The sequence below is a fragment of the Leptodactylus fuscus genome, chromosome 5 (assembly GCF_031893055.1).
Source record: "Leptodactylus fuscus isolate aLepFus1 chromosome 5, aLepFus1.hap2, whole genome shotgun sequence".
NCBI lineage: Eukaryota > Metazoa > Chordata > Amphibia > Anura > Leptodactylidae > Leptodactylus > Leptodactylus fuscus.
In genome coordinates, this window is record NC_134269.1 from 154,984,798 (window position 1) to 154,999,429 (window position 14,632).

General features: G+C 39.6%; 1 protein-coding gene across 1 annotated transcript in view; it reads right to left on the minus strand.

Moving 5' to 3' along the window:
- The window catches only part of OTOGL (otogelin like), a 158,788-nt gene that overhangs the window by 40,727 nt on the left and 103,429 nt on the right, over window positions 1-14,632 (minus strand). The window contains exons 34-38 of the mRNA XM_075274539.1: window positions 13,750-13,867; window positions 13,506-13,585; window positions 8,571-10,795; window positions 6,966-7,143; window positions 4,613-4,755 (exon numbers count right to left, since the gene is read on the minus strand). Coding sequence (XP_075130640.1) covers window positions 4,613-4,755; window positions 6,966-7,143; window positions 8,571-10,795; window positions 13,506-13,585; window positions 13,750-13,867 — 2,744 coding nt within the window. The remainder of the gene's footprint in view (window positions 1-4,612; window positions 4,756-6,965; window positions 7,144-8,570; window positions 10,796-13,505; window positions 13,586-13,749; window positions 13,868-14,632) is intronic.

The following is a 14,632-nucleotide window of genomic DNA, read 5'->3' on the forward strand; positions in this document are numbered from 1 at the left end:
GTGTGGGGGTGCTTTTCTGGTGACATTGTTGGGAATTTATTCAAAATTGAAGGCATACTGAACCAGCATGGCTACTACAGCATCTTGCAGTGGCATGCTATTCCATCCGGTTTGCGTTTAGTTGGACCATTATTTATTTTTCAACAGGGCAATGACCCCAAACATACCACCAGGCTGTGTAAGGGCTATTTGACCAAGAAGGAGAGTGATGAGGTGCTACACCAGATGACCTGGCCTCCACAGTCATCAGACCTGAACTCAATCGAGATGGTTTGGGGTGAGCTGGACTGCAGAGTGAAGTCAAAAGGGCCAACAAGTGCTAAGCATCTCTGGGAACTCCTTCAAAACTGTTGGAAGACCATTTCTGGTGACTACCTCTTGAAGCTCATCAAGAGAATGCCAAGAGTGTGCAAAGCAGGAATCAAAGCAAAAGGTGGCTACTTTGAAGAACCTAGAATATAAGACATATTTTCAGTTGTTTCACACTTTTTGATAAGTATATAATCCCACATGTGTTAATTCATAGTTTTGATGCCTTCAGTGTGAATCTACAATTTTCATAGTCATGAAAATACAGAAAACTCTTTGAATGTGAAGGTGTGTCCAAACTTTTGGTCTGTACTACTGTATGTAACATATAGTAAAATGTCATTTCTTCTGCACAGTGAATCTAACAAAATAAAACCCATAAGAATATGGCGCAAAGTCAGTTTTTTTCTTATTCTACCCATTTTGAATTTTTATTCCAGCTTTCCAGTACATCATATGGAATATTAAAATGTACCATAACAAACTATATTTAGCCCCACATAAAATAACTCTCACTTTTTTTTCCAAGATGGCGCCACTTGAGTGGCAGCCTGTTACTGCAGCTCCAAGCTAAGAATGATCTTTATCCTTCCTTTTTCACTCTTTGTCTATCACTCCAATACTCCACTACAAGGATCATTGCACCATGAATAACTACTTATTATGGGCTTGAAAAAACTTGCTGTACTTTTTCAAAGGAATTCTTTGTGTCTCTTGTTAATGCTGGAAGATGCCTGCAGCCGGCAGCCAGGGAACTTTTGTGTATACAAGGGAAGCTTTGTTACAGCTTAGGAACCCAGCTGGAATGCACACTCTGAAAACAACCATCCTCGTGAGTTAAGGAGAAAACATAGAAGTAAAGGGTGCAGATCTGGCAAATTACAGAAAAATAATAGGGAAACGGAAATAGACACAGACCTGTGATACCCGCCATCATTATGGGCAAAGTGAGATCAATTGCGAATAAGATGGATGAACTGATGGCGCTAACCAGGCATCATCAGGAGTTTCATGAGTGCAGCATGATGCTGTTTACAGAGACTTGGCTTACTGAAGTCACCCCGGATGCTCTTGTTTACCTGTATAAGGGTGCATGCACACTACGTAACGCCGGGCGTGTATGAGAGCCGTACACGCCGGCATTACGGCAGACTGCCGAACACTTCCCATTCACTTCAATGGGAGCGCTCGTAACAGCGGCATTTACGAGCACTCCCATTGAAGTGAATGGGAAGTGTTCGGCAGCCCTGCTGTAACGCCGGCGTGTACGGCTCTCATACACGCGCGGCGTTACTCAGTGTGCATGCACCCTAACTTCAAACTTCTTTGTGTGGATAGTACGTATGACAGTGGTAAGAAGAAAGGTGGAGGGCTTGAGATATTTGTGAATGAAAGATGGTGTAATTTGGAGAATATTATAGTAAAGGAATCGTGCTGCAAAGATATTGAGATATTAGCTGTGACCATGAGACCTTATTATCTACCAAGGGAATTATCACATGTTATCATGATAGCTACATATGCCCCTCCCCCCACGGCAAAAGCTGAATCTGTCTGTTATGTTATACATGCTGTGGTGAGCCAGCTGCAATCATTACACCACCATGCCCTCCTCCTTGTGTCTGGAGATTTCAACCATGTCTCTCCAGCATCCACACTGCCTAGTTTCCCACAGTGGATAATAAAATACTGGACTTTCTCTTTGTCAATGTAAAGGAAGCATATAATTCATCAGCCCTACCATCACTAAGTAGGTCGGATCATAACCTGGTGCAACTGCGACCTGTGTACAAGCCACTTGTACACAGAGAACCAGCTTTTACTCACACAGTGAGGATCTGGTCAAAAGAGTTTGTGGGGGCTCTGAGCAACTGTTTTGACATAGCCGTGTGGGAAGTGTTGCAGGATTCCCATCTGAATGACATTGAGGGGCTTACACACTGCATAACAGACTACATTAATTTCTGTGTAGACAACACAGTACCCACAAAATTGGTGAGGTGTTTCTCTAATAACAAGCCATGGATTAACTCTCATATAAAAGCTCTTCTCAAGGAGAAAAAGAGAGCCTTCAGATTTTGAGATAAGGAATGCCTGGGGGATGTGCAGAAAAAGCTGAGGTGACGGATTAGGGAGGGGAAAGCCAATTACAGGAGGAAGATGAAGCAGCAAATGGCTGACAGATGTGTCAGTAAAGTTTGGAATAGTCTGTAGTAGAGATGAGCGAGTAGTACTCGATCGAGTAGGTATTCGATCGAATACTACGGTGTTCGAAATACTCGTACTCGATCGAGTACTACTCGCTATTCGAATGTAAAAGTTTGATGCAGAACCAGCATTGATTGGCCGAATGCTATACAGTCGGCCAATCAACGCTGGTTCTTCTCCTACCTTTAGAAGTCTTCTCCGTGCAGCTTCCCCGCGGCGTCTTCCAGCTCTTCATTCACTCTGCCAGGCATCAGGCCTGGGCAGAGCCGACTGCGCATGTCCGCTTGTAGTGCGGGCATGCGCAATCGGCTCTGCCCAGGCCCGATGCCTGGCAGAGTGAATGAAGAGCCGGAAGATGTCACGGGGATGCTGCAAGGAGAAGACTGCTCGGAGGATCCAGCCCAACCCTTACTCGTGCACTTGGTAAGTATAATAGGGTTCGATATTCGATTCGAGTAGTCGAATATTGAGGGGCTACTCGAAACGAATATCGAACCTCGAACATTTTACTGTTCGCTCATCTCTAGTCTTTAGGCAATATCTGGACTCAGCCAGTCTCCCAGGTAGAAAGAGACACAAAGTGGCTTAATTAACTAAACCTATTATTTAACAGATTTGATCACATACCAGTTCCTTCCACCGCAGCATGTCATTCAATACCTCCCCCATACGCACACGCACACACCAGGGCCTCACCCTCACCTGCTTGAACTCAACTGCCATCTGGTTACAATCTGATCTTTACAGAGTCCCAAGTGTGTAGGGAAATTAGGAAGATAAAAGCAGACAAGGCTGGAGGACCCGATGGGATAAGCATGAGAGTTCTAAAAATGTCTGGAGACCAGCTTTCTGGTGTTATTACACACATATACAATATGAGCCTGATGCTGGGAGTGGTACCACAACTGTAGAAAACATCTTGTGTGGTACCAGTTTCAAAGACACCTCATTTGACAGACTTCAACGGCTACAGACCTGTAATACTGACATCCCACTTTCCTAGAAAGACTGGTCCTGACACATCTCCAATCTCTAGTGAGTTCTGTTAAGGACCCCCTTCAGTTTGCCTATCGGCTGGGCATTGTAGTGGATGATACCATCATCCACCTAGTTCACAGAGCTCTTTCTCACCCGGAGAAACCAGGGAACACTGTGAGAATAATGTTCTTGGATTTCTACAGTGCTTTTAACACCATTTAGCTAGGGCTACTGAGAGACGAGTTGGACCTTGTTGGAGTGGACCGTCCAACTGGAACATAGAATACCTCACAAACGGACCTCAGTATGTGAGAGCCCAGGGCTGTGTCAGACACTGTGATCTGCACCACAAAGTACAGTTCTTGCCCCTTCGTTCTTCACACTGTCCACTGCTAATTTTAGATACAACTCGTCTAGCTGCTACTTACTAAAGTACTCCGATGACTCTGCAATAGTAAGTATAGGGAGTACAGAGACTTAAACTGGGACTTTGTGAAATGGTGTCAGTGGAACCACCTCAGGATTAAAGCTGGGAATGCCAAGGACATGGCAGGGGCCTTTATTTATCAGAGGAGTGCCCCGAATCCAGTGGACATCCAGGGGACAGGCATTGAGATAGTCAAGACCTAGAAGTACCTGGGTGTGCTCCTCAATAATAAGCTGGACTGGACTGATCATCTGGATGTGCTTCACAGCAGGCTCTACCAGTTCAGGAGGCTGAGAGCCTCTGGAGTCCAGGGGGCACTTCTTAGGGCCTTTTTCAACTCTGTGGTAGCATCAGCCATCTTATACAGAGTGGCTTGCTGGGGGAGTAGCATAGCAGCCAGGGAAATAAATAAACTTGACAGGCTGGTTAGAAAGGCCAGCTCTGTCCTAAGAAGCCCCCTGAATCCAGTACAGGTGGTGGATGACAGAAGAATACTGTCCGTGATGAGCTCCATGCTGGAGAATAGCTCCCATCCCATGTGAGTAAAAAAATGTAAAATGAAAAATGCCTGTGGCGCAAGGGGTTAAAAACGATAATAATAGAAACAATGTCTATCTACAGTTGTTAAATGTTGACGTTTGAAATGCAGATTTAAGATATACAGTATATTGTCACAAGTTCACAACTCACCAGACTTGGGGGACATTTTTCTATATGAGCAACAATAGTTTCTTTTGGAAGTCTGACCAAGATATACGGCGCAGCATTATATAGTGCAATATTATTTCCATCAAATGTTATGATGCTTAGCTCTGATAACACAGAGCACTGGCCTACAAGAAGACATATATATCATTTATTAAGAGTTGTGTACACAAATATTGTGTAAAAATATACAGCCTTTTAATGCCAAACAATATTTCATATGGTTAAATGTGATTATTTTAACCCCCTAATAGTCACATTAAAAATTCACTTTCTTATTACAGATTTTGACACCATAGCTTAAGTAAATATTACTGGCACTAAACTCAGGTACCTTATGTGCATTTAAACTCTTTATTAAGCTAAAGCATTTTAGCCTTAAACCAGTAACATTTTATCCCTTTCTGCATTCCCGCTTTCATAACATTTAACATTTTATTTAAATGTAACTTTATTGGACCTTGTATTTTGTGGGTACATAAGACTTTGAGATAAGTTTTTATTACTTTTTTTGTTTTTGAAAGGTGAGATGATCAGAAGACATCAATTCTGGGATCTGAATCGTAAGGTTTATGGCATTTATCATGAAGAATAAATTAGTTTGGATGAGGCTATACCAATTGTGAGGGGATGCTCTAATTGATGGTGGGGTTGATATCATGAACAAAAGTCTATGGCGCCCCCTCCCCTAGTATTAAATGAAGTCAGATACAGGAGAATGAGGAATTATTCTCCTCTCCCTGCAGCTTCACATGTTATCTGCACACTGGTTAAAGTGAAAGTTGTGATATGTGTATATGCACCTCCAAACCAACCATTGATATCTTGGAATCTACTGGAGATGCAAGATTCATGGCTTAAAAACAAGACCAAGATTACGATTCTAGCTACCATGACTCCAGAGTTAGAGCCGTTTAGGTGATTGCTACTGCTGTAATGTACTTTGCTCAAAACCTGAGCAGGATACCTTCAGGACCATCAGGGGGCTATGAAGGTCGATAGAATGCAAGCATCTGATTTATCACATTAGTAAAAATCAAAAGTTGCACTTAATATGAAATCACACAATGGACTACAAATTTCTAATAAACTAAAAAATTTTCGACAGAGTTTGAAACAGCCCCAGATGTATCACAGTGGATGATGCTAGATGATAAGACTGGTGAACCTTTAGACTGTTCAGTCCAAGTTGTTACTTGGGTACTCGATAGCTCACTTACTTTTGGACAGAATTTTACTTCACGTTTTGTAAAATTGTGTTTAAGCCACTCATAAAGCCATGCTCACTTCTTGAGGAAGTCTAAAATATTTTATGCCAACACAATTCTTGTTTGGGAGCCTTCACACGGAGTATACGCTCTGCTCATTCTGAACGTAAAAGTCGTTCAGAATGAGGACGAAAAAACCAGCTCCCATTGACTTGAATGGGTGCCGGCATACGAGCGTTCCCCATTGAAATCAATGGGAGGCTTTTTTACCTATTGCTTTCAATGTGATACGTGTGTGAAGGCTCCCCTTGATAACAAAAAAAATCATTGACTTAGACTAAATTCACGTTTGTGCCAGAATCTCAGTTGGAGACCGCTGAAAAAACCGCTGAAAATCAGCGAGAGAAAAGTCGTGCATGGAGGATTTTTCTCTTCACCAGTTATAGTATAAAAACGGCGGTAACCACTGTTTTAGCGGTCTGGCTCTTTGTCGTTCCAGTCCACCGGGTGACCTGTGTGCAGATGTGAATCTAGCCTATGTGTTATTGGCCAACATTTATTATTAATTGTGTATTTTACCCCAATCAAATTGGAGAGGGCAATAGTCACAAAAAAAAAAAAAAAATCACAAAAATGTGTGAACTTCTGTCTTTTACACATTTTACAAATTTATTCCAAAAAGTATCAAACCATTTTACTCAATTACTGAGTTCTCCATTTTGGACCCTTGTTGGGTCCACAGTTTGCAAATCCCTATTAATGTTTGTACATTATATCATTTACCTGGTAATATGAGGAGAGAGCTGCATTTAAAGCTGCTCTTCCTACTATACCTAGGAAATGAAAGTTAAAGCAGTTGGCAGCCATCTTGGAGACTATTGAGTACTGAATTTCAGTGATCCAGTTATGTAACCAACTACAAATATACACAAACATTTCAAATAGAAATGTAGTCTCTCTCCTAGGGAATCCATTTATTTTTATGAGGAAGCATAATGTAACAAAACAACTATTATAATATAGTAAGGTGTGCAAATCTCTGCCGAGAAGGGCACCCTCACCCTATTGCACCACAACTACATACATGTTCCAATATGCATAAGGATGTATCTAATGAAAAAAGAGCTTACAAGGACATTCCCATTCTGGGCAGCAGCTGTCACTGTTAACTTGAACAGGCATCCCACGAAATCCACAATCAGGTTTCTCCACATTTTTATGACAATTGCTTGATACATTATACAACATCCATCCCATGTTGATGCAAACATACTGGCTGCATGGATCCAATGGTTCAATATACCTCGGCTATAAAAGAAAATATAACTTAGAACAATTTTCTCTTTTGAATGGCGTAAGACATTATTTTGCGGTCATTAACTGTATGATTCACTATACATAGGAAGTTAATGAAATAGCCAGCCCACTGTCAAAACTGATATTTTCAGATTCTTTAGGAAATAAAGAAAATTTAGTAGGCACTGCCATTGCAACAAATTTGGCGTTAAGCTACTATCACTGTGAAAATCACTGTTCTATCTGTGTGGAGACAGATTACAGCTCACATAGCTCAGATCACTCATAGAAATCTATGCAGAGGGGATGAGGAGGAATGAGCAGGAACAGAGAGAGATACAACCAGAAATACAGTTTCTTGACCTCACACAGCCCTTCACACCGGGCCCAGATTGGGAAAGCCGACAGTGTGCTGAACTCAGCGCACTGTCAGCTTTCCGGCAGTATATAGAACTGCCTGTGGGCAAAATGGTGAAAGGTCCTCTTTAAAGATTTTCCCTAACCATGTTAGTGATGACAGTCTGTTGTCTTGATCGGTGGATACAATGATACAACCACAAATGAAGAAACTTTCTATGGTCTGGGACTTGTTAGGAACCTAGCTATTATTTTCTTATTGTATCTTGGTTATCAGGCAGGAACACTACATGGAAATCATGGCTGATTTTCTGACCTTAGGATGGTCGTATCCACTGGCAACCACTTAAGACAACAACTTGTGACAACAAGATATTTAGAGAAATTTCTTCAAAACTCTGCAAAATGTTTAATTATTTATATTTACAAAAATGTTTAAGTTTTAATTATCTACAAATTTAAAAATCGTTATGTTCATGTGAATACCCCTTTAAGTCCTTAATCTATTCCATATGAAGATGTAGTATATGAGAATAGGAAAACTCTAGAAGGTTTGGGGATCCTGACGTGATTGACCACAGCTAATTTGATACAAAGGTACCTAAGCTGATTTAGGAACATATTGCAGCTCCTCCAATATAATATACTGTATTAGTCATGCTTGTTTAGTTGATTTAGGATGTGTGCATTACTCTGATAGCCCTACCAGTACATTATGTTTATCCTGGCTGTATCATGCCTTGTGTCTTTGATGTGGTTCCCAATGTATACACTGAATGCTTTGTAACCTATACTTTGTGCTGCTTTAAGTGCTGAGTTCAAGAAAACAAGATTGTGATACACTGAGGAGAAACATTGTGATACATTAAGGAGATGCCATTGACACCAGATTGGTAGGGATACAATGTCTGGCACCCCCTCTGATCAGCTGATATTAGGAGCCACTGCTGCTAGAAACAGTGTACTGAGCCAGACAGAGACAACTCTGTATACTGTGTATTGGCTATTTCTGGTTACTGCAGTTCAGCTACCATCCTTTAATCATGGGATAGTATATAATTAAAGTAGAATATATCACTCACCATACATTCTGAAGAACTACTAGTTTGTACCATGGTTCCAAATGAATAGTAATCTGCTGATGCTGTAAGATTCCCCAGTGACCCAGTTACTGTTTCTGAGATAATGGATTCAGTGGTAGGGGGCAAAGCAGATGACTCAGATAATGTATATACAGACACTGTGGTTCCTAATTGTCTAGGTTCTGTAAAGTTAGATACAGGTCTTGAAGTTTCCAGAGGTGGAAGGTCAGAATGAGGCAATGTCTTTTCAGTCAACGTCTTATTAGTTACTAAAGAAGTATATGCTGCTTGTGTAATGTCCACTGTGCTTTGTTTAACAGATTCTATAGCTAGTGTTGATGGCTTTTCTTTTATAGTACTTAACATACTGTGCGTGACATAGACTGTTTGGGAAGTTTCATTAAAAGCCGCAACACCCAAAGTTGTCCCATTGGTGGTCCCAAGTGTAGAAACCGTGGACAGTGGTTCTGTAGTTACACTCTTTGTTGCAAGTTCTGCAGGCGTTTCCAGATGCTTAGCACTTGACACACCAGTTGTATACTTTTCTATATAACTAGTTGTTGACTCTGTGACTGTTCCATACAGATGTGATGAAGTGTCAAAAGTTACAGAAGGCAGCAAAGTAGTAAAACTCTCTGTAGCCAAGGAAGTAGAAGATTCACTTGAATGTGTTAAAGTTACTTTAATAGTTCCTTCTGGTTTTGTAAATGGAGTAGTGGATGAACTTGCACCAAATGCATGTGTGGTTGAAATTGCATGTTGTGTAGATTCACTTTCTATACTACTAGTTGGAGATTCTTGTGTTGGAAAGCTGGTACCCAAATGTTCTTTAAAAGTAGTTAAAGTCTTTAAAGAGGGCTCTGTAGTTTTGGGGAATTTTTTAGTACTCAGAGTTCCAGGTGGAGTTAGAATTAGTGTTGCATTAGTAGTAGACAAAATTGTGTGTTTTATAGCAGTTTTTGTAAAGTCCTTTGTTTTAGCTGACAATGTTGGTCTAGTTGACTCTAAGTAGCTTACTGTAGCCCCCATATCTGTAGCAGATGTTGTAGTTTGTAGAGGTAGAGTAACATCTGAAAGTGTGCTTAAAATTGGTGTAGTTGTTAGACCCACTGTTGATGGGGATGTAGACACACTCAAGGTAGTTTCAGAAGCTGAAGTTACTAGAACTTTTTCAGATGTAATTACATTTGTTGAGAATGTTGAAAGTTCTTCTTTACTTTTTGTTTGTGTTACTGATTCTGTTGTTTGGTGGAGATCCTGAATAGATGTTGAAGTAGGAATAGAAGTGGTAAGAATTCGAGTAAGTGCTGGAGACAGATGAATCAACGTTGATGTCAATGGGCTTGTTTGACTTCCAAATGTACTTGGGTGCATTGTATAAGTAGGCAACACTGTAGCTGTTTCCTTAAATGCTGATGTATGTAGCAACATGGTGGTTAGCTGTTTTCCATAAGTTGTCTTGAAAGTTGTTTGGGGTGACTGACTGCTTTGCAGGTCTTCAGAAATAGTTGTACTAGATGTAAAAGGGACTTGTTTCACTGATGTAATTAAAGGAGTAGTGACTACATTTGAGGTAAGTGACACAGATGGCATTCTTGTTTCCATTGGAGATGTTAAACTTGATAGTTTTGGTACTCCTGATACATCTGTGGCTACTGATGAAACAGTGCTCTCTGTCATGGATGAATATGGCAACACCGTAACTGCCTTTGTTGTCAACTGGAATAGACCTTGTGAAAACTGGCCCAACATTCTTGTTGGTGTCTTAGTTGTGTCTGCAGCTTCTTTTGGAGGTATTGTTTTCAAAGATGCAAAGGATGTTACTGTCTGTGGTGAGGTTATGTCTTTAAATGAAGATGTGAATTTTTCAAAAGTTGTCGAAGATACTTCATCTATTTCAGGACTAGTCTTTTTTGCTGTCTTTGCTACAGGGCCAGTAGAATACGTACTTAGAGTTGTATTGTCATAGTCACCAGTAAGTACTTCAAAAGGTGACTCATGCTTGTCTGATGTACTTGGAATTGAGGATCTTATATGTGCTTCAATGGTTGTTTTTCTATCAACATAAGACTGTATTGTAGAAGACGTTGGAATGTCATAAATATCCGATGGAGTCGAAGATGTCATTGTTGCATTTTTTAGTGTAGTGCTAGAAATAGTTGGAGCTGGGCTGGTTTTTATTGGCTTTGTTGTAGAAGGTAATACTGTTGATTTTACTGGAACACCTTTAAAAGGAAAACGAAAATGTATGCTCTCGGTAAAATTATATTGTACATGTGAACCAATGCAATTCTATACATTTAAATATTACATTTTATTACATTATTTGGCCAATGATGGAATGATTTGCTTTCATTAAATTGTGCATTTAATATAGGTGAAACAGAAAAAAGGGTTGCACTGAGTAAGCCATAAAATATAAACATTTAATGGGCCACGCTTGGCCACGTGCTAGTATGGCTGCTTAATCTTGGAGCCCCAACACTTTTCCATACTGCACACCAGCCCCTTCAGCACTGAAGGGTCCGATACAGCATCTGAACTGAACAATTGCTGCAGAAACTATAGCGGAACAAGTTATGATGAAAGGGAAGCATAAAAATAGTGAAAGCTTTTCCCTCTATTAAAGGGCTAGTCAATAAAAAAAAAATCCCCAATCAGTTAACATGGCTAACTCTAAAGCTAGTGAATCTTTTGTCATCTTTTCTTTTAAAATAGATGTATAAGACTTAGGGTCCATTCACACGGAGTAACGTGCCGCTTGACCTGGCATGTATATGGCGTGTGAGATTTTGAGTGCCGTATACGCTCCCATTGATTTCAGTGGGAGCCTGCATTGTATATGCCACATTATTTTGCGGCCGTGATTTTGCGGCCTCAAAATCACACGCCGTATACGTGCCAGGTCACGTGGCATGTTACTCCGTGTGAATGGACTCATAAACAACCCCAACACATCTGATTGTCCAGTTTCTGAAAATTCACAAAAGAGAATGTTTATTTGAATTCCAAGGAATATATGATCTGTTTGCAATAATGCAATGTTCAACTTGCAAAAAAAATTCCAGCACAATTCAACAAAACGATTCACAAATTTTAGCTTTTTTATGATAAACTTAGATTACCTCAAATAAAGGTAAAACAATTGGAAAACATTTCATTCCCTATCACACTAAAAGAAACCCTACAAGCCATATTTCCACCAGAAACCGGGGAAAAAACCCATGCTTCCAGCAAACTTCCGCTCTATCTGTTGTACACCGATGTTAAAATATATGATAAAATTATTGCCTGAAAATTACTTCAAATCTTATCTAACATTATTCACCCAAATCAAGTGGTATTTATGGCAAGCAAGCAGGTCACAGATGGCACAAGAAGATTCATAAATCTGATACAGCATGCTGAGATTACTTGGTCTCCTTCTCTGCTTCTTTCCCTGAACACAGAGAAGATGCTCGATAGAGTGCATTGGGGCTTTTCAGTTGCCAATATAATAAAATTAAAAACCTAGAAACTGGCCAAGTGGACCAAAAATTGTTCTATACACTGATGACATCATATTAGCCATCACAAACCCTAGACAATCTCTATCAAAAATACTGTCTATTCTTCAAACATTTGGTGAAATTTTTGAGCGACAAAAAAATTAAATAGTGAGGCATTATGTTAACCTCACGAAGCTCACTCCTCTACAAAGAAAACTTCACATTACTGTTAGAAACTAATCACAGGTAATTGCCAAACCTGCCTAAAATACTATTATCACAGACTGATAAAATAGCATAATGAAAAATGACAGTTCTGCCTTCCATCCTATACATCCTCTATACTATTCCATTAAGCATTCCTAACTCTTTTTCCAAAATATTCAAAAAGAAATAAATAGTTTCATATGGGTAAGCAAACATCTCAGAATCAAATCTACAATTATGACAACCAACTGGGTTTATCAGACATTAAAAAATATCATGAAGCCTCTTTATTGGACTTATCCAAAGCATGGTGGAAACGTAGGGCCTCCAAAGATTGGGCACAGATTGAAAATTACTATGCAAATGGTAACTCTGTATCGTTATTCCAAACGTCAGAGAAAACTTCCCTTTCGCGAATCCCTTCTCTAAATAGTATTAAGGCTACATGTAAAGCTTTGGAAAATGACACCGGCGTACTCATATCCAATGAACAAATACCACTAAGTTTACTACACTTGAAATATATATTTACATTTATACCACATATTGATCTCATAAATTGAGAAGAAAAAGGTTTAAGGAATATAAAAGATCTTTATGACAACACTCTTCTTCCCTTTTCTGAAATAAGTTATCAACTCTCAAGAAAATGCATGCCTAATTTGCAAGTAATTGAAGAAGTCCTATCTTCAAAAAAAACAAAAACACATTCTACAATGGGAGAAAGATTTTGGGAAATCCTATCCCTACAACAGTTAGCTCAAGGCTTTCAACTGGACCAACTCAATATCTAAAGGTACATATCACTTTGAACTATCACGGAAATTAAAGATGACACCGAACTCCCTCGAGAATTGCCAAAACAAGAATTAACAACTCTGATAAAAGTTGGAGGCCAAAAGGTTACATATTTCCACATATGGTGGAATTGCCTCTTTGAAAACCCTTTTGGTCCAAGATCTTCACAGCATCGAACAAAATCCAAGAACTTGTCGGAAATAATAAACAGATGGATCACATATAAATTTGGAAGAAAGAAGTGTGATCGCCTTAAATTGGTAAAGTTCAGATGATATAAAACTCTCAGAAGTTAAAGCTAACATTATCCAATCTAAAGAGACGGAATTAAACTTTTAAAAAAAATTATTTGAAAAAAAATAAAAACACTTAAAAGTCAACATAAAATTTCTAACACTATAAAATTACATTGTCTAGTATTCCAATACACTGGGATACTTACAGTCTTCTGGATAAACACATTTAAGAGTAATTTCATCAAGAATCATATGGTTTGGGCAGTATGGAATGCAACCTTCCACTCTGTAGAGATAAATGAAAACATTGTAAAATAGCTAAGTAACATAATACGGGAAAAAAAACCTTTCCTATTAACAATAGATTTACACATTTAAAACATATAAAAAAAAACTTTCCTTATATTCTCAGTGAATTATTGGGGGTTGGGTACCATGAAATTAACTTACGGTGGAAGGAAAGAACAAAGGGTGGCTTCTGGGTCACTGCAGGTTTTAACACAAGGACTGGCACATGGTTCATATCTCCATTCACACATTCTCCTGTATGGAACTGCTGCAGCAATCTCTAGAATACACATTTTTTGAGATTTTTGTTATACATTTAAAGACTGTTTTAAAATTAGATTTTTAGTCCTCCTAGGGCGGTGATGGCGAACCTGTAAAACAAGTGTCACAGCTGACACACCAAGACATTTTGGGTTACACGCATCAGCAGCTACTTATTGTGTTATTGCAATAAGCAGCTGTCAATACTTTAATTACCTGTCCATGCTCATGTCCTAGCCACCCTCCGCTGCCTACTCTAGGCGGTGCTACATTGATGTCACGATGCTGAAGAGGGCCAGGACACTACGTACAGTGTCCCAGTTTTCTTCAGCATTGGTAACAGTGCACCCTGGCAGCAAAGAATGTCCAGGTTTGGAGTGTGGACAGGTGAGTAAAAAGTATTGGCCACTACTCTGTATGGGGGTGGAGAGATAACAGGGGGTCACATACTGTGGGGAGTATAAAAAGTGTAATGAACTGTGTGAGGGCCATAGGGGATCATATGCTGAGGGGGGGGGAGGGTTTCCTATATTGGGGGGGGGGCAAAAAAAAGGTCAAAAATTGAGTCAACATGTGAGGACTAAAAAAAGGGGGTTATATGCCATGTGAATGGCCAGAAAAAGGGGTCATATACCATGTGATGGGCAAGGAAAAGGGGGTCATATACCATGTGTTGGGCCAAAACAAGGAGGTCATATACTGTGTGGTGGGCCAGAAACACATATAAGTATATATATATATATCAAGAATATAACTATTGTTACTAGAACTACAAATATCACAA